Genomic DNA, 20,092 nt, shown 5'->3' with positions numbered 1-20,092 from the left:
ACTATGTTAAATGCAGTATTACTCCAAGTACCTTAATTAGCAGCTTTGTAAATTTTGCTGCACTATTCACTACCCAGTTTTTTAACATCTTTATCTTTCACCCATATGGCTTACTAACAATGATTGTATGAGGTCTGATCTTCTATACAGGAGATCCTATAATTCATGATTATTTAGCATTGAACATAATCATAATTCATGATTAATTAGCATTGAACAAGCTGTTCAATATGATAAGGAGTCTACTCTATTCTAACACAGAAAAGATGTAAAAAGATTTTAAATCTGCCAAGTTATTACTATTGTCCACAACAGGTGGACATTCAACGCAGGACAACAGAACATCATCTAGCACAAGGCAGAAACATGTGAAGATTTAATTTGCTAGCAGTATTTTGACTAATTGAGGGTGACTGAGCACTAGTACAGGTTGCTCAGATTGTTGGAGATAATCAGCCATCTGGACATGGTCCTGGGCAACCTGCTCTGGTGTCCCTGCTTGTGTAGTGGGTTTGGACCAGATGACCTCCAGAGATCCCTTCCAGCCTCAGCTGATTGTGTAACCCTGAGTTCCTTCAACACGGGGAAGTGCTCAGTGCATGCTGCCAAGGGAGCCTGAACAGACCGCACTGACCTGAAGAGTGATTCTGTTTTTTACCAGCAGTCCAATCTTTATATCCATTAAGTTCAAATCCTTCTCCAGCTGTTGATTGGATCGAATTTTTGTAACCACTTCCTCCCTTAACCTTGTTACTTCCAGTTCTTCTTGAAAGTCTAAGTCACTTTGGTCCAAGAGGTAGGCAAATTTGCGCAGAACAGTCAAGGGTGGATTTTCAGCACCAACTACAGTTAGGAAAATAGGCTTGTTAGTTGACATAATACTGAACACCCCTAATGCCCTCAGGAAAACTATCACTATGCAGAAAATTTGAAGTTTATGCCAGTTAGCAGTACTTTTGTCACACTTTAAAAGTACAGCTATGCAAAGCAGTTTCAATTGAAGAATAATTATGTTACAGACACTTGCACCCACTTTTGAAGTTAAATAAGAGATTGAGAAATCTCATGTGAAACTTATAAAAAATCCTGACAGAACACAGTAACATGCTTGTCCCCAAACATACAACATCTAAATGTTACTACTTACTTAGTGTTCTGTAGTCCTCCCTGGCCTTGTTTGCTCTAAGAAATGCTTGTATCTTTACAATCTGGTCATTCTGAAGGGGATCAAGATTAAGCAAAATAATTAATTGTGATGCACTTCTGCTCAGAAACATACTGCAAAATTTGCACCCTCTTTCCTGTTTCCCAAAACTGCTCCTGCAGTCATATTATCTTGCTTCAATGCTTTTTGTTCAAAATGGAGAAAAATTACTTACATGATCCTTGAAGTATTGTAGGCGGTTCCTGTAAGCTCTCCTTGCTAGCCACATTTTGACCCATGACTGAATCTGAAAATTAAATAAAAATTTTTAAAAAGTTAAGGGACACAGCACAAACTTTCATGTGTGTGTGTGTTTATATTAACTTTTGAATATCTGTTTCTGCAGGCATGCAGTTCTCATGTGCTCAGGGCCATAGGTGACTGTACCACCAGGCTCCTTCTGGCCAGTGACCAGATAAAGGGGTTCCCATTAAGACACTAAATCAAGCTGAGTTCAAGTTTCTACCACCTGTGTGTAACATTATCTTTGGAAATAATTTATACCTTCAGGTTTCAGGTCTAAATTCTAAACCAATCTCCCTCAAAAACAGGAGAGCCTGTCACAATATTCCATCTGTGATCTACAATCCAATTGTGACATACTGCTCCCATTAGCATCTCAGAAAAGTGAGCACTTCTCAGAGAGAGATATTTGACAGCTTTTAAGGAAATAATATACTATCATCCCAAATGTTTTCTAGTTTAGTGTTGGAAAGAGACATGTAAGGAAATCTCTTTTAAGAGCCCCTCAAGTTCTGCAAAGCCTGTTAGAAATCAAACACAGAGCTTTCAAGAAGCAATTTGCTTAACCTATCAGTTAAACAACTTTGAATACCATGCACATTTCTGGAAAACCTCCAGCCTGTGCTCCTAGTCTCTGATTCCCAGGTGGTGATGGACTATGTCAAGGGTTAAAACATACTTGGCCCAAAAACATTGGGTGTTCTTACCTTAACAATAGCAGCAACATTGCCTTGAAGCACCTTTAATCTGTCAACATAGCTTTTCCTTTGTTTGAATCCTTTCCAGAAAGCCTATTTTAGAGAAGGCAGGAGACCATTATCCCTAGTAAGAAACTAGTATTTGTTAAATCTACATTACACACTAAAATCATTAACAGTGTTTATCTTTTATAAGAAAGTCTGCCATTTGTGATAAAGAGATAACTAAGGTATAAGTAAGATTGCCTCTATTTTTCACACATCATGTTAATTTTGACCAATCTCAGCAAACTTTATTGTCCTGTGCTATTTCCTTCACCCTCCTGAATTCATCCTTACTCTTATCACCAGTACACCCACATCCTTAGCATCCCAGTCACTGGCTTCATCCCACAAGTGACTTCCAGCTCTTGCCCATTACTTAGCCTCATCTCCATCCCTGGAAGGGTAATGGAGTGTGTCATCCATCCAGAGATGGGGACCATCTCTGTCCATGTGGATAACAAGAGGATGATCAGAGTAGTCACCATGGGTTTGTAAAGTAAGCTTGTAAGGGTAAGGGGAGAGCAGTGGATATTGTCTATTTGATGTTAGTAGGGATTTCAACACTGTCTTTTAACAATGTCCTCACAGACAAACTCAGGGATGTGGGCTGGATGATCGGACAGTGGGGTGGATCAAGAACTGGCTGAACAACAGATCCCAGAGGGTTACAATCAGTGGCAGGGTCTAGCTGGAGGCCTCTCCCTAGTCGTGTCCCTCTAGGGTTTAACTTATTCATCCCTGGTTTAGAGGGAGGGGCAGATGCCTCCTCAGCAAATTCAGAGGACACAAAGCTGGGCAGAGTGGCTGATAACCTGGAGTACTGCGCCCTTCAGAAGACCTTGACAGGTTGGAGAGATGGACAAAGAACCATCTGAAATTCAGCAAAAGCAAATGCAGGGTCCTGCAACTGGGGAGGAACAACCCCAGGCACCAGCACAGCCTGGGGCCGACCTGCTGGGGAGCAGTGATGTGGAGAAGGACCTGGGGGTCCTGGTGGACAACAAGCTGTCCGTGGGCCAGCAGTGTGTCCTGGTGGCCAAGAAGGCCAGTGCTATCCTGGGGAGCATTGCCAGCAGGTGGAGGGAGGTGATCCTGCCCCTCTTCTCAGCCCTGGTGAGGCCTCACCTGGAGTGCTGTGTCCAGTTCTGGGCTCCTCAGGACAACAGAGACATGGAGCACCTGGGGTGGGTTCAGTGGAGGCTACAAAGATGATGAGGGATTTGGAGCATCTCCTTTACAAGGAAAGGAAGAGGGAGCTGGGCTTGTTTAGCCTTAAGAAGAAATGACTGAGATGGGACCTCATCAATGTCTATGATTATCTGAAGGGAGGGTATCAAGAGGGCACATCAGGCTCTTCTCAGTAGTGCTGAGCAAAAAGGACAAGAGGCAATGGGCAGACACTGATGCACAATGAGTTCCACCTGAATATGGGGAAAGAACTTCTTTACTGTATGGGTGATCCTGCACCAGAACAGACTGACCACAGAAATTGTGGAGCCCTTAGGGGTGTTCCAGAACCCTGTGGATGCAAACCTGTGCCACGTGCTCTGGGATAACCCTGCTTGAAAAGTGAGTTTGGACCAGATGACCTGCAGTGGTCTCTACCAGCTCTACTCATTCTGTCACTCTGTTCCCTCCAGAAGTTGTCCCTTACTTATCTGGACCCCCATTGTTCATGCCTTGGCCTCTTTTCCAAGTTAATTCCTTCAGCTGACTGTCTGCTAGCTCAGAAACAAACACTTATCAAGGAACCCAGTGACAAGGATAACAGATAGTTTTACTGCTGCTTTTGCCTCTCATCTCTATCAGCTAGTGACACTTGTCCTCTATTTGTTGTCTTTCCACAAGTCATTTCTACTTTAATGCCAGTAGAAAGAAAGCAGAGAATTTGATTTACCTACATTTCTCCTTATTTTGAACCTATTCACACAGACTTTGAATTTCTCAAAGTAAAATTGTTTACTGGGCTCAGACACCATGCTGGAAAATGAAGAGCCAATCCCAAAAACAATTACTCGTGGTAAAGATATTTGTCAAAATGAATTGTTAAACATAGTTACAGTAGATTAGAAAAATTCTCTTGTGTATTTTTGCTTTTTTTTTCTTTTGTGAGTGGGTGGTGGAATGAATTGCTCCTAATAGGAGCTGGGTATTTCACCATTTAAAACCAGTGTGCATGCCTCTGTCAGTGTTTGCACCCTCAGCAGAACATTTCCTTTTGGAGTTCAGTAAACTGGAAACATCCAAGAAATACTGCCAAAGAACACCAGGCCAGCTGCCACTCCCTGTCAAACTCTGACTTCATGGAGCAGAAACAAACCACTTCCAACTAGGAATAATCTAGTAAGGAATGTATTGTTTAAGTCATGCTTTACCAATGAATTTTTTGCTTCAATACTTAACAAATACCTTCTGGTCTTGTACTGTGCATAGTTAGGCACACCACAAAAAAATCTGAGCATGTCAGAACAAAGCCAGGGCTGTGCATTAATGAGCTTTTCCCAAGTAACTTTCACTGGAAGTGGATGCGATTGATTCTTTTAAAATTGGATAATTGCTATGTGAAAGCACATGTATTTCCAGATGTAGAATTTTAAACTTCTGCTGCTGAAAACAGGGAGACAGATCCGTTTGAGATTTTTTATCAGGGTAGTAATCAGTCACATCACCTGCTACATGCAAAAAGCAGCCCAAGCAACATTAACTTCTTGTTCCAGACCAATACCTGTATTTTGATGGCAGACGGTTCCTGGTTTTGAAGATACGCTTTTCTTTCCTGATAGTTTTTTCTGACTAAGAACCCCCTTGCTCGGGCTTGCAGACCAACAATCAGATTTTCATTAGCAAGCCACAGCTGCTCTCGATTGTAATCTGCTGTAACTTGCCCAGCAATGTTCTGTTAAGAGATGACGGGAAAAGGTCATTTAAAAGACAAAACCATCCTGGAATTTGTACTATGTTCTCTCCATCTCTGCAGTTTATACTCACCCTATCCAAGTCCCTCTGATTTACTCCTGCATTTTAATCACAAAGAAGATAGAGCTATGTTCTTACTGCTGAACCCTACATGATGGGTAGCCAAACTGCTTTCAAGCTTCAGTCATTCAAGGGGGTATAGTATTCTTTTATACATTAGCAGGATTCTGCTTTCCTAACACAAGTGTCTTGTACAACTCAGACATCTAAAATACTAACTGAAGCAGCAAGTTCTCTGTTGAGGACACTCAAGTACTGCTGCATGCAGAATTCAGAAGGACTTACACTGACTCGAGTTCTTTGTGTAGAGGAGTAAGAGTGTAACTTAGGTGAGCTGCATCAGAATATAGAAGAACAAATTATTCAGAGGCTTGTGTGATCTGCTTTGTTCTACTTCACACTAGTGCAAAACCTCTACAGTAAGGGAGCTAAATAGCATGCTTATGCTCTTGAACCTGGAGATACAAGAATACTGTCAGAGGATTAGATGTTAACAGAAAATGGTGGTCCCACCTGCTCACAAATACCTCATAAAATTATTTGTTATAGGCCAATGCAAAGTCCTATAAAAGGATATGGAAGCAATCAGACTTTACTCCATTAGTGTCTGTTGATGTTCATTAAAAGAAATGCTGTAACTTCCAGTAAGGAAATCCTTAAATCATTGCCTGACACTAGACAGGAGACTGTGTTGCCTGCCATTGTCTGCTTAGACTTAAGTTGCTGCTCTTGTCAGAAGCAGATACTGATAAAGTAACCTTCAGTTTCATCCACCACAGCCTCTTGATAATTTCATGTCTCACACTCTCTCAAATATTTATGTTGCTTTTGCAATAAAAACCAATGTTTTAGCCACCTACCTGGATTTCTTCACCGGTTAACCATGAAGTTTTTGGTACAACTCCTTTGGGGGCAACACAGGTACCTTCCTCAGTTTCCACATTGTAATAGTAATCATACATGGCTTTCATTACAAGTTTAATCCATGGACTTTCACTAGAACCTAAAAGCAGTTCATACCATTAATGACCATTTGTGTCCTGTTTCACTTATAAATTACAGCTCTTCCTACTCATTTCCCCTCCCTGTACTTGCTGTGAAGCCCTTTGACACACAAAATCTCTATAAATCTTTGGCCTTTTTGTAGCAAGGATTTTCAGAATACCCGCTAAGTGGATGAGGGTCATTCCTCTAAGAACAAAATGGTGAAAGGGAAAAAGCTACAAGGCTGGTACAGATCCACTGCCAGCTTCTCCAAACCCTCATGTGTCAAATTAGTGCTCCTGAAACAGTGTGTCATCACTCATAAGTGAAACGGATTGTGTTTATAAAAAATATTTTTCTTGTCTTCTGCCCAAATTCTGGACTTACTGACTCTTACCTCACACATGACATTTCCTATATCCACATCATTTTCTTGCTTATTACTTTAGTAAATCAGTCTGCATTCTGACAGACAGGAAAAAACTCATTTCCTCATGGACAAAAGGCCCCAAGACAAAACTAGTAAGGCCTTTGAAATACTCATGTTGCAAGGTGAAACATGCCCATCTACTGTAAGAATGGGTACTACTACACTGACAGTAACTCTTTTTGCAACCATTAGCTAACCTTGGCTGCTGTTAGTTATGACCAGCTTTTGCAGCTCTAACATGATAAAAAATCCCATCGTCTGCTAAGAACAGATTCTAGCCCCAGCTTTTGCTGGTAACTGCTGCTCTGGCAATGCACAGAGACCATAGCTGGGCTGTGAACACTGTCAGATACTGGCTTGATCTTTGACAGTAATCTGTAGGACTGATGTGTGCGTCTCTGCACCTGCTAATATGACAAAAATTGTCAGCAAGTAATAGAGTTTTTTGAGAGAATTAACTCATCTATTGACAGTCACAGAGAAGCTGCCCTAATTTCACTCAGAGGCAGGTTTGAGATTCCAGAAAGTCTCAGCTAGATTCTGGAAATCACAAGACTTGCTTCTCAGCATGTACTGTGGTCTGCATTATGTGCACAACAGTACAATGTCAAGTAAAATGCACTTGGGAAAGTGTAACATTTGTCAAAAGATTTTAAGGCAGCAACTGTTTCCCTCAATTTACAGCTCCTTCCTGTTCTAGCTGTCTGGTTGCCTTAGTGACATAGACATGTGAAACTGTCCCGTTTAGGGAGTTTTTTACCTTCTGTAGTTTTCAAGTTCTTGGCTTCAGAGAGGCTCCTGAAGTAGGCTTCAGCACATTCAGCAATGACTCGTAATCCAAACCTTGACTGTAGTATCATTGGGATTGGCTGTGAATCACCTTTCTCCAAGCTCTTGTTGATCATGGATATTCCAACAGCCACTAGGGTCAAAAAATAACAGAAAATTTAAGTGTCTTATACTCTGTATGCCCATAACTCTAGCCTCCAGAGACTCTGAAAATAGACTTCTAAGACTGGCACACGCAGACAATATGGCATACACAGCAATTTAGTGCTTTACCCATTTTCAACCTCCTTCATACTTGTAAGGACAAGTATTTTGGAGAACAGCAAGCATGTAAGGTAGAAAGTGTGTGCTCTACTGGGGCTTGGATGCAGCCACAGCACAACTGAGAGCTTCTCCCCATCAAGTGACATATCAGGTGAAGTGGGGCAGGGGTTGAGGATGGCAAGTACCCACACACTCAGCCTGCCCTAACAGACAGGCCATCATCTACTGATCACTTGAGAGCCTTCTAGAGGTACATGAAGTAATTTGGTTACAAGCTGTAAACATTAACATTCACTTCTACCATACAAAATGGGAATTAAAACAGATTGCCTTGAGTAAATTTTTGCAGCAACCTACTCAGCACCCTGAAGTAGCCCTTTCTTGACCTTGCCTCTTAAGCTAATTCATGGCCTTGAATTTGCCAGAGATGCAGTTTTTGCTTTCAGAACGTATAAAAGCACCTTGAGAGGTGATGCTGTCAAGCATGTGCAGCTTTGGTGTTACATGGCATCCCTCATACTCTAATTCAGGACTTCCTCACGCAGATCCCACCATCACTGAGAGAACAGATTCCACAACACTTGGCAGCACACATGTGAAAGCATGTGCCACTTCAAAAGGACCTTACCCACTAGATGTTTAGGCTGCTTTAGAAATAATTGCTCTGGTCTTTAAAGTTGTTCCTTCACATCTAAATTCAAGATCCATGCACAGAGGAACAAGTGAATAGAGCTAGAACACCCATTCTGTGCTTTGAAACAGACCTCTGCCCAGCACACATTCTACCATTGCTGTGACACTGTGATATCCAGGCATCTCGCCTCAGCAGCATGGAAGCAGAAAAAACTGGGAAGCCACACATTACATCTGGCTGCTGCTGGCCCCAGACTCATACACAGTCCCATGTGCCTCATCAACTCTGTTCAGCAGTGTTTGAATGCTTTCCTTCCTCCTTTTCATCATGTTAAGGGTGCTGGAAGATATTTTTATAAAGACAAAAGAAAACACAGCTTAAGCTAAGATTCATTTATGTAGGTCCACTGTCATCTGGATTTTCCTCATATTTTAATTAATTATGCCTACATATTTGAAGGAAAATATAAGAAAAGTGCTTATCAGGGAAAAAGCTCAAGTTGGCAGAAATTATTCCTTTCATTTTAAAATGCTAGCAATTAATACTGTGGCTGTTGCTCTAGAGAAAGGCCATTTGGACCCTGAAAAATCATAAGATAACTGAGGGTTAGCCATCCTCCTCAACTGCCAGAAAACTGTCAGCTCCATTTGCTTCTCCAGCAGTTAGGATGCCAATACCAGATCAACACTGCAAAGGGTTTTTCTCCACACCCATCCTCCCTTTTAAACAGCTGTGATATACAAAACCACAGTTGTCTGGTGTGATAAGCCTGAACTCTCAACAAGGCCAAAGATCAGCTTTTTCCTATAACTTGGACTGTCTCAGGACACAGACTTCCTGCTTTGACAGACTCTTCCTGTGCAAGACTGAAGTCAGTGTTCAAATCTACTCCTGAAGGCTATACAGCTGATATTTGGCTGATGTCTTTTTGTCCTTCACTTAGATAAGGAGTACAATGGTTGAACTCATTAAAGAAGTGAAGCAAGGTGATGCAAAACAGAGCAAGCACCACAATGGGTTAGGAAATGCAGCAGCACTTACTGAACACTTCTTCCTAAATATAGGTAGAAGATACAGAGTCCTTTACTGACAACTTTAGGGATGACTGTAAAAGCCTTTCAAAATTTTAATAGTGTACCATTTAGTATTCATATAAGGCATAAAAGTTAGTTTGGAAGTGATCAAGACTGTTTCAGTACCACTGCCAGTATCTTCTCTTATTTTACTGCTTATTTTATTGCCATTACTGCAGCAATCTCAAAACCACATTTTAAACTGAAAAATACATCTTTGACTACCTTGTGAAAGTTTTGGAATTGTTTGCCTTTCAAAAATAGAGCCTGTGTGATAGATCAAATAAAAGTTCCTTTCCAAGTTGTGATCAAGCTGAACTTTAAGTTTAGACTACGTGAACACACATGCAAGCTTCCTGAGACAGGATGTGTTGGTTATAGGAAGTATCAGGTTCTGTGCTGTGGGGAAATGTTAAATCTCAGGTTTTAGCTGCAAAACCTTACAGCTCTCTAAGAATGTGCTGTGCTGACAGTGCTTCCTTTCAACCCACAGGGCAGAGTACATGAAATTAGTACTTTTTTTCTAAAAGTGAAATGTTAAAACAGTTCCACTGAGCATCCTTGATTGTGAAAAACTGTGCATTTACTACGAACAAAAATTATAACAAAAGATTTTAGAACAAGTGGATGGACCAGTAATTTACCATTAGAAACATTGTGTGGTATTGCTGTATGAATTATGCTGTCCTAATTTCTTCAGGCTGCTTATGATACATATTCTTGATGCTTTTACACCAGTGAACACAAATGAGGGCATTTTAAAGTTGCTCTTAAGGTTTAACTCAAATCTGTTTATACACTACATGTTTCCTTCCTTTCTCTGTGCTCATGTTTCCTCATGGCTCTGGATGGCATTCAAGGGAAGCAGGTTTTTCCACAAAAGAAGGTATCAGCACTCCTCAGCAGAAAATCTAGGTTGAGACAATATGCATGTATCTGACCCTATCTCAGAAAACACAAGCCCAGCGCTTTCTATGGATATGTGACCTACAAAAATACTTCAGATATCTTCTGTGTATCTGCCTTGTTACATGAAGATGACATTAGTTGTTTAGCTCAATTCCAAAGTAATAGCAACACAAAATGCAACATTCCTGTAGCAGGGATAGCTATTTGTAATGTCCATCTGTGTTCTCTTCCACCCACGACTGCCCAAGCAGTAACTCCTGACGTGCCTGTGCACTCACAGCAGCCCCATGGCACCAGGGATGGCTGAGCACAGCACTGCAGGAATGCACCCACTTCAGCACTTGCATTCACAAGCTCCAAAGCTCCAAAGGTGCAACAGAAAGAAGCACTGACTCACCCAGAGCCAAGTGAAGCAGAAGGCTGACCAATACCCAGTGCCTTGTCTGTGCTGTGATGGCAGGCACATCACCATGCTCTCCAACGCGCCCCATAAACCCAGTGATGCTTGCTGCTACGTTGCTTGCCAAAGTTTATTATGTATTATGAATACTTTTTCTAAAATTATCATATTCAGCCAAAGCTTTGACAAAAGGTGTTGAGTCCATTCAGTACACAGCACTCTGACAGATTAAGTCTCAGCGTTTTTCCTACAGATTGGAAGAGCATATGCTTTTCAAAAAGAGCTAGCATTTCTTGTACACTGCTTTAAAAGTTAATCTTCCTGATTTCTTTGTCAGCAATCCATAAAATATAAAGAAACATGAATAAGCAAAATTGTAAACATAAAAATTTGCCCTTAAAATATGCATAAAGATTTTAGTCTTAAATGTAGCAAAACAAGCTCCTGAACAGCATATCTGTTCTCATTCATATATTTCAGGAGCTACATGAAGATGCAGTGACATTAGAAAGATTGGTCATGATGTAAACCTGTATAACCAAATCCATTTAATTATTAGCCACACCTTAAAGATTACCACTTTAGATAGAACTAACACCACTCCTGTAGTTTTAAGTCATCTCAGTCTTAGTATGACAAAGAACATGCATTCATTTCTTTTCATGTATTTAAAGAGCTTGCACCTTCTCTGAAGTGGAAAATATAAATTACCAATTTCATTTTCCCAAGACCAAGAAAAACAAGACCAGTGGAGATGCAGGTTAATGCTTACAGGTTGCTGCTTCTTTTATGTTGTTATTGCTGTCATTGATTCCTCTTTGTATTTCATCCAGCCACAGAAGAGCTGATTCATCTTGAGATTCCTAGAAAAAGGACAGTAAAAAGCCTTGAAAAAACTGAATAATAAGAGTTATCTCAATATAGTGATACAGTTCCAATACACAGTCTCTGCTTTGCAAAGCTCTAGAACACAAAAAAAGGATTTGATTGTTTAAAATCATCAATGAAATACATTCATGTTTTGTTTACTGACTTGAAAAAGATCCTGTTCAGATACAAATCTCTGAAAGTTTTGATGTCTAGAAGAACAGAATTTGCTGATACTACTGGCAGAGAATTAATTCTACTAAAGATCAATACAAATTGAAACATTTTTTTTTCCATGATATGTAGATAAAGTAGTCTGAGTCATGTAAAATCACACAGACAGCAGGAAGCTGGCTTTCTTCAAAATCCCTTATTTGGAAAGGATCCTTGTGTATATCTAAGTACATATTACAGTGAATACTCTTATAGAAAGTCCAGATTTAGTAAAGATGACTTAGCTCATGCAAACATTTCTGTAATTAAGCTGCGGAATAGGCACTGCTATTCTTTCAGGCCTAAAGTGCATGACATTAAACCCAAGTTAAAATAGAAGGTGCATTAGAGTGGGATCAACATGCCTACTAACTAGCCCTACTGTCCAGGTTCACTGGTGATACCCACACTTCAGCAGATAAAACAGGGTTAAAGTAGTATTTTAAACCTAATCCAGTAGGTGGGTGGGAAATGCATGCTAAAGAGGAAATGTCACGCCTATCATAGACTAGCAATGAGAGAAGCTGGAATGTATTGATTAAGAGAGATCTAGGAAAATATACACACAAATATTTCAGGGAAAAAATACAGCTAGAAAGACATTCAAACTAAAACAGTGTGGATAAAGAAGCAGCTTTGCAATGAGTATCCCTGGTTAAGCACTGAAGCTCAGGTCAAATAATAAATCTGATATCCACAGAAACTACAAAAACAGGGTAAAAAAACCCCTAAAGACATGCTCTTCGGTTTACATCATGTATGTAAGCAAGGTAGCAGAATACTTAGTATAACATGAAGTGGTGTCAGACAATCACAGGACAGTGGACACATACTGCTTATTTTTCTACCAAGTGAGAGTTAGCACATGAGAGAATGTTCAATAAATCCCCAAACTGCCATTGCATTTTGAGAAAAGCTTTGAGAGCTTTTACACATTAAATACAAGAACAGACACAAATACTGCTCTGGAGCCAAGTAAAACTTATGCTGATCCTCACAACTAGCCTGGAAGCCAGACCAAGGCTTGGGTTAATTTGGCTTGGTGAAACAAGCTATTGCTATTTGGCATTGAAGGCAAAAAAAAAAAAAAAAAAAAAAGCAAGCCAGGCAGAGAAAAAGGGAGGGATCAACAAAGCAGGAAATGAAAACAGGGGAAAGGAGAGGAAAGGTTTTAGAGGCTGCAGTGTGTGGCAGGATGGAAACTGCCTGGGGAGAGGCTGTAGGTGGATTGAAGGAGCCAAACAGCTAATAGTGGGTAGGGAGGCAAAAGGCAAAGCAGAATGCAGTTTTCCTGAGGTATATTTGTATGTATGGTTTCTTTCTTTCTGTCTTTGCCTTTTGCTAAACTGAGATAGTCACACCCTTCTGCAAGCCCAGCTTTTCCCTGGAGAAGGGTACAGAGTTCAGCCACGTGACATTTTGGTCCTGAATGAGACCCTTGAGGATTTACTAAACACACCCCTTGATTTTTCCAGAAAAAAACTTTTTACTCCAAATACCTGTATGTACAAATGTCAGTAGAACCCTGCATATCAGCTTCAGGCTTGTGGTAAATTAGGAGTTAAAATGCTGCTGTAAAGGATTTTATCTCTGTGTTGGGCTGAGGCTGAAACTGAGTCATATGTGCATATTTGGATACGTCACACTCTCTTGCTGTAGTAGACAAAGAACAAGTTAGCTCCTTACCATAAACCTCATGCTTACAGGATGCTTCTGGAGGACAGATCAATCTTTCTTTAGTCCCTTACAGAGAGTAACCCCCCCCCCTACAAAATGTCTCTTGAGATGAACTAGCACAGCGCCATCCTTCAGCTGGCTGGATTTCACACACTACAATGAAGATACTGTTTTTCACTGGACTGCTCTCTCTTACTTCCAATCTTTGCACTACAGGTGAGTCCTCTTTTCTGTATCTATTCCATATTTTAGTCAAGACTTTTTGATAATGTTGCTTTACCAGCTGTGGACTTAAAATGAGTTGTACATGCATGTATGATTACAGAAAACTGCTCCGGGATGTCTCCTTTAAAGCAGATTTTTATACTTTCATTTCAGTGACACATTACCCCTGCCAGTCATTTTGTAAAAATAGTTTTATTTAAGAGGACTTTCTGCACTTACTGAAGACACATCTTTTATCTAGTATTTTTGTAACAATATGAAATTTTAAACCTGTAGTGTCTTGTTTTGCAACTTCACAGATGGTGTTATTAGAAGGAAATGCCCAGATGACTATTGTGATAAAAATAACTAAAGGAAATGATCAAATAATAAACCTTTCTAGAATTAAAAATATTTTCAAAACAAGCTCATTTAGAAAAGCTGGTATAGATAAATATATATATACATACATACATAATATACATATATATGTATTTACACCTATGTCTATTTATTATACATATATCAGCCAATGCAGGCACATGGATGACTCCTAGTGAGTGGTTAAAACTAAACTTCTGGAATAACTAGCAGAAAACTACTAGAAATTATGTAGTCTGCTAATTATTATTATTATAAAACATTCTACTATTAGAGTGAACATTAATAAAATTATTCTCTTTAATTTATTCAAATATGGAAAGGTAAAAAAGGGTCCAAGGATTTTCATCCATATTTCAGTTTGCTTCTGAATTTCAGTTTCATGGTGCATGCTGAAGGCTTAACAATAAGTAATTTTGCATTAAATGCACATAAGAAAATTTAAGTGACACAAATATTTACACAGTTGTTTACTGTGCAAAATCTATTCTACAGCACATGGCTTTAAGAAGCATTTTGAGCACATTTGTGCTTCATGTGGAAATGTTGATATATCTACAAATTTGTCTACTAAAGATTGAAAAACAGGTGTTAGCAGTATTAATATCTAATAGTGTGTTAATAGTATTACTGGTTTTGCCCACATGCTGACAATATTTACTCACACATAATTTTCCTACTGCTTGAAAAGTTTTATTCACTTCTTAGTAAATCACACCTAATACTTTCCCAACCATTTGTTTTCAATTTTCAGACATTGCCCTTTCTCATGTACAAGAACCTGAAAATACCAAGTTTGCTTTAGTCAAAAGCTGCAGAATAACAGTTTCACATGTGAGACCAAAAAAACCAAGGGTAATTTCAGTTTTCTAATTTGAAAGCTTCAGTGTTAGACTAGATAGTGCTTTTTGCATCTTTTGCAGTTACTCATTTAATACATGAAGTGACAGGATAGTAATGGTGGCTGACCAAGCCTAAACAAAGACTGCTTATATGATGAATGACCAGCATTCCTACTACTGGGAAAAATCCTCCACTGGTCATAAGCATTACTGAAGTGTCTGATGTTTTTCACCAAAGATTACTGAAAACACTCAAAGCACAGAAAGGTCAGCTAACACTACGTTAATGATGAATTTTCAAGATTTGATGTGAAATGATAAATGAAGACTGTTGTCTGTACATTTGAATACCCAAAGCAGAGGAGAATGTCCCCAAATCTTTTAAACTTATACTGCTTTCACATAAAAATGGTTATCTTTCTCTGTTCTGAAGGTGAGTCATCTTGTTAATGCAGTAGTTTGTCTTTTTTAACAATTCTCACTTTTTTTTATTTCTAAGCTTCAGAATTTTCACTGAATGGCTCTGCAATTAAAACCGTGTCTCTTATAAAAACTTTTCGTGGACTTTCAGCGAGAGACTATGATTACATCCCTCCTTATGCTATAGAAGGGGAAACAACAACCATCCATATCAGAGAAAACAAATGCACTTCAACAAAGCCAAATGATTCCACGTTAACAGAAGTGAGCAACACCACGCTGGAGTACCTCACCAGCTCCCTGAGCACCAAGCTAATACCTGCTGTCTACCTCAGTGCTCTTTTACTGGGTGTACCCTCTAATGCCATCATTCTGTGGATGCTTCTCTTCAGGATCCGCTCTGTGTGCACTGCCGTCCTCTACACAAACCTGGCTGTTTCAGACCTGCTCTTCTGCATCATACTGCCCTTCAAAATAGCCTACCACATCAACGGGAACAACTGGATATTTGGGGAGACCATGTGTCGAGCGACCACGGCAGTGTTTTACGGCAACATGTACTGCTCCATCCTGCTGCTGACGTGCATCAGCGTCAGCCGCTACCTGGCCATCGTTCACCCCTTCACCTACAAGAGCCTCCCGAAGCGCGCCTACGCCATCGCCGCCTGCGCTGCCGTGTGGGCCATCGTCTTCCTCTACATGCTCCCACTTGCCATCATGCAGCAAAGCTACTACGTGAAGCAACTGGACATTTACACCTGCCACGATGTGCACAGTGCCTGTGAAACTGTGTCTTCCTTCCAGTTCTACTACTACGTGTCCTTAGCTGTATTTGGGTTTTTAATACCGCTCGCAACTATCGTGTTCTGCTATGTCTCGATTATACGAACACTCAAGACTCACGAGTGGTTCTGGTATGTTAAAGTCAGTCTGTTGATTCTTACCATCTTTGCTATTTGCTTTGTGCCAAGCAATATTATCCTTATTATCCATCACATCAACTATTACTATTACAAGACAGATAGGTTGTATTCTTTTTACCTAATTGCTTTATGCCTTAGCAGCCTAAACAGTTGTCTTGATCCTTTCCTTTACTTTCTAATGTCAAAAATTAGAAGTCAATCCAATATTTATCTGACAATGGTTAAAATATCCAGGGAAAAATGAATTTATTTCTATTACTGGAATTATGATTTTGTATAGTACTAACAGAGACAGAAAGAAATCTCAGGTGAAACATTTATACATCAAGTAAAATCGGTTAGAAAACACATTCTCAGTTAAATTTACTTCCTCCCACACAAGGAATATCTCCAAAAATACACTTCTCTAGCTCTATAACTTTATTAAATGTATTGCAACACCTGTTTTAGATTCAGAGAAGTAGCTCTGCACCTCCATTTCTTTCTGAGATCACATGGAGAAGTTCCCAGAATATCAGCTACCACAGCCTCTAAATACCAGAAGGAGTCAGAATCCAAAGAGCACTTCTAGGGCAATACATGACACTTCAAATTAGCTCTCAGCCAACAATCACTGCAGAAGCAGTGTTACAAAAACAAGTTTTGGCCTGGTGAAAATGGGAACAAGCTCTTTCTACGTGCCTGGGCGCAGTCAAGAGCAAATACTCCCTGGATATGCAGAGGGAAATACAGAGTCCCCATAGGTTCACAAAACAGTGAGTCTACAGCCGTGGACACAGAGCCTGACTCTGCCAAGGCTACCTCTCCCACGAGGCTGTTTAACCAGTTCTGCACTGGAGACTTGTTCTTCCACTTTGTCAGCGCCTGCATTCCCCTAACCCACAGGGATTGCTGGGATCTAACCCTTATCAGTGTAAATCCAGGCATATATTAATCTTGCTTGGTAAGCAAAACAGGGAAGCTATTTTGTAGTATTCTCTATTTCCACATCCTCACAGCAAATACCTACAGTGTTACAAATATGGCAGCTAGTTACTATTGACTATTAGTAAAACAATGGGTCAATTTTTACCTTTACAGAAAGTCAAAACCTACTTATATACTAATTTCCTAGAAAATTACCTCAGTGGTTGTCATTTGAATTTGTAACTGCAGCATGTAAGTGAGGCTAAAAATGTCTTATGTTGTTTTGATAATAGTATTGTAAAAAAACTTTACTTAAATAAAATGAGTTGCACTGGAAAATGCCTCAAGGAAATTTGCAGCCTGGTGAGGGTCCCCTTTTTCTATTTCTTCTGGCTGTTAATTTAAGTTAGTTTTAATCCTGTCATTCCTTCAACATGCATAAGAACAAATTTTAAAGATAAATCTAAAATAATTCAAATACTACACAACAGTTGAAAATATAAAGGCAAACCTAACTAAAACCTCTGTACCTATCACACAAAAAACCATACAAACAAACATAGTAATTTGGTCTGTCTGTTTAACTTTCCAGTTATCCACAATATGCTCCCTTAAGATAGGGTTTTTCTTCAATGGGACCCAAATACATTTGGTTTGAAAATGATTTCAGAACTGTTAAGAGCTGTGGTTTTAAGATTTACAGGACAAAATAAGTTCCAGGTTTGCATTTTCAGTTTTGAGCAAGGAACAAATAGGTCAGATCTGAGATAAGGACCTCAGATTATAAGGATGATGGGTTCTGGCAGATTTGGGTGCAGGCTCCCCCAAATCATCACAGCTATGGGGAAATGACAGCAAGCTGCTCGGATTAAGTGAGTAGGTTTGACGCATATGTTTTTCCAGATGTTGGGGCAGGAAGTTTATAGGGAGACCTATCTGATTTGTGTAAATCAAATACTTCCTTTTACCACAATTCACTCTTAAAACATGCTAAACACAAATTCTGACAGATCTGCTTTATAAACAGGGATTAGAAAAAGTGGAAAGTAGACAGACTTCAGAAATTGCATTACCTTTACAATTGCGTTTGGATTTTTTTTTAAGGAAATGTCAGTCTAAGTCATATTTTTACCTAAAGAATGGTCATATCTATGATTGATCACTGTAAAGAGTAAGTATGCATCTGAGTGTTTCTTCTGGGAGCACGCTTGTTCTGAAACAGAAGCAACACTCCTATTCACAGAGAAGGTGCGCTCAGTAGTTGCCAAAAGATTGCAAAACCTCAGAAGAGAAAGGCAAAGAGAAATCTCTACGAACATTAAAAATCTTATAACGAGAAGACGTCAAAGAGATTGTACAATTTTTGTGCCAAAATTTGGAAACACCCATTTGTTTCCTATGAGCACATTCACACCCAGACAGGAGTAGGCAGCAGGTTTGCATTTAGGGAGCACTGGGGCAGCTGGCAGGAGCGAGCCAGGGTAGGACTGTTGTGTGCAGGCACTTGTGGGCTGTAGGTCTGTGCCTTGGGGACATCCTGGCTCACTGTGCACACACATGGCACGTCCTGGGTCAGCACTGTGCAGCCAGAACCCTCACTGTGCAAAACACTGTCCCCAGCCCATCCAGGACAGCTGAAGTCAGAATGCACGAAACCTTCCCCCAGCACACGTGGCGAGAGAGAAGGCTTTTCAGCACTGAGGGCTCAGTGAGACCAGCCCTTACCTGGGAACCCTGGTGAGAAATTGATTTGTGCAAACACCTTTCAAAAGTTCTGACAGCAGATTACAGAAACACATGGTTTCACAGCAGGTACCCCAGGCAAGGTGACACAAATGCTGGAAGACACTTTACAAGCCAAAGTTTGCACACTTTCCCCACCTCACCACATTGACTGTGAATTTTAATTGTGTTTTCCAGACACTGGGCATTTTAAGTGCTGTGCTAGTAGCTTTGGCTAACCTTGTGTTCAGTCACATCCTGCAAGCTGCTAGGCTCATCTTTGTTTATGCTTCCCTGAGCTGTAATGCTAACCAGGCCTCTGCTTTTGGGGAAGCAGATAGCAACATCCTGCTGAGATAGGTTTAAACTGAAGGCACATGCAAGACTGTCAGCTTGTTACTGCATGATAAAGCTTTAAAAGAAATAAAGCTTTAAAAGAAAACTCCAGTATAATAAAACAACATAAGCAAAGGAGACTCCTCAAAATCCTTCCCAAAGATTTGTTAAATAACACCATAATTGTGACTTCTTTCTGGCAAAAACCTGATTTTCCACCTATATTGTAGCTATCTGCCTGACACTGTCCTGTAACTGCATCCTTACACAAATTCTTATCTGAGTATTGCTCCTGCCTGTATTTTGTAATAGCTGCAAGAACTTACTAGAATTAAAATAAGTGAGATTACAGCAGTAGCAAGACGTATGCAGAAAATGTCTTAATTTTAATACATTGAGAATTATTCCATTTTGCCAGTCAAAATAAGTTATTGTGCAAAATTACTTAGTGCCAGATTGTTGTCACTGGCTTATTTATAACCTCTGTGGGCAAAGATAATGTGAACACTGGGGGACCAGGACAGGGACGCAGAAGCAAAAAAAAATAATTGGCATTTCACTTCTCACAGAGAACAACAGAAAAAATTCTAACCTTGCATTTTTGTGCTTTGGCGTGGTGCAGAACATCCTGATAATGCCTTGCATTTGCTGGTCTCACATCTTGCAGCTTGGCTGTGGGCAATAGCAGGGCTTCTAGAGTTTTCTCAGGATCTCCTTGGTCAACTGCTTCATTAATGTGTCCAATTGCAATGATTCCTATGAAACAGAAAAGTTATTAAAGATGCACTTATCAAAATTGAAAATTTTCTGATATCACACACAAATAAAGCAGTAACATGAAGAGCAGAAAAATCATGAAACAAGAAGCAGAGGCAGCAACAGCAGCTGATTTTAAATTATTTTTGTTCTTATATTAATTTGAAGCTATTATGCTATACAACTCTCCTTCCTA

General features: G+C 39.9%; 2 protein-coding genes across 12 annotated transcripts in view; one reads left to right on the top strand and one right to left on the bottom strand.

The window, feature by feature from the left end:
* The window catches only part of IQGAP2 (IQ motif containing GTPase activating protein 2), a 123,255-nt gene that overhangs the window by 17,057 nt on the left and 86,106 nt on the right, over positions 1-20,092 (bottom strand). For all 11 annotated transcript variants that reach the window (XM_085567361.1, XM_085567367.1, XM_085567363.1 and 8 more), the window contains 9 exons: positions 19,733-19,896; positions 11,422-11,512; positions 7,341-7,502; positions 6,027-6,169; positions 4,916-5,086; positions 2,155-2,238; positions 1,380-1,451; positions 1,148-1,217; positions 635-843 (listed from right to left, as the gene is read on the bottom strand). In XM_085567361.1, the coding sequence (XP_085423487.1) occupies positions 635-843; positions 1,148-1,217; positions 1,380-1,451; positions 2,155-2,238; positions 4,916-5,086; positions 6,027-6,169; positions 7,341-7,502; positions 11,422-11,512; positions 19,733-19,896 (1,166 nt within the window). The remainder of the gene's footprint in view (positions 1-634; positions 844-1,147; positions 1,218-1,379; positions 1,452-2,154; positions 2,239-4,915; positions 5,087-6,026; positions 6,170-7,340; positions 7,503-11,421; positions 11,513-19,732; positions 19,897-20,092) is intronic.
* On the top strand, positions 12,868-17,421 carry F2RL2 (coagulation factor II thrombin receptor like 2). Its single transcript, XM_021531834.3, has 2 exons — positions 12,868-13,622; positions 15,333-17,421. The coding sequence occupies exons 1-2, from the start codon at positions 13,565-13,567 to the stop codon at positions 16,418-16,420; spliced, it is 1,146 nt and encodes a 381-aa protein (XP_021387509.1). The 5' UTR covers positions 12,868-13,564; the 3' UTR covers positions 16,421-17,421.

Source organism: Lonchura striata, chromosome Z (genome assembly GCF_050655825.1).
Source record: "Lonchura striata isolate lonStrDom1 chromosome Z, ASM5065582v1, whole genome shotgun sequence".
Lineage (NCBI taxonomy): Eukaryota > Metazoa > Chordata > Aves > Passeriformes > Estrildidae > Lonchura > Lonchura striata.
The sequence above is the reverse complement of the archived record's forward strand: the minus strand, read 5'-3'. Positions and strand labels throughout refer to the sequence as shown.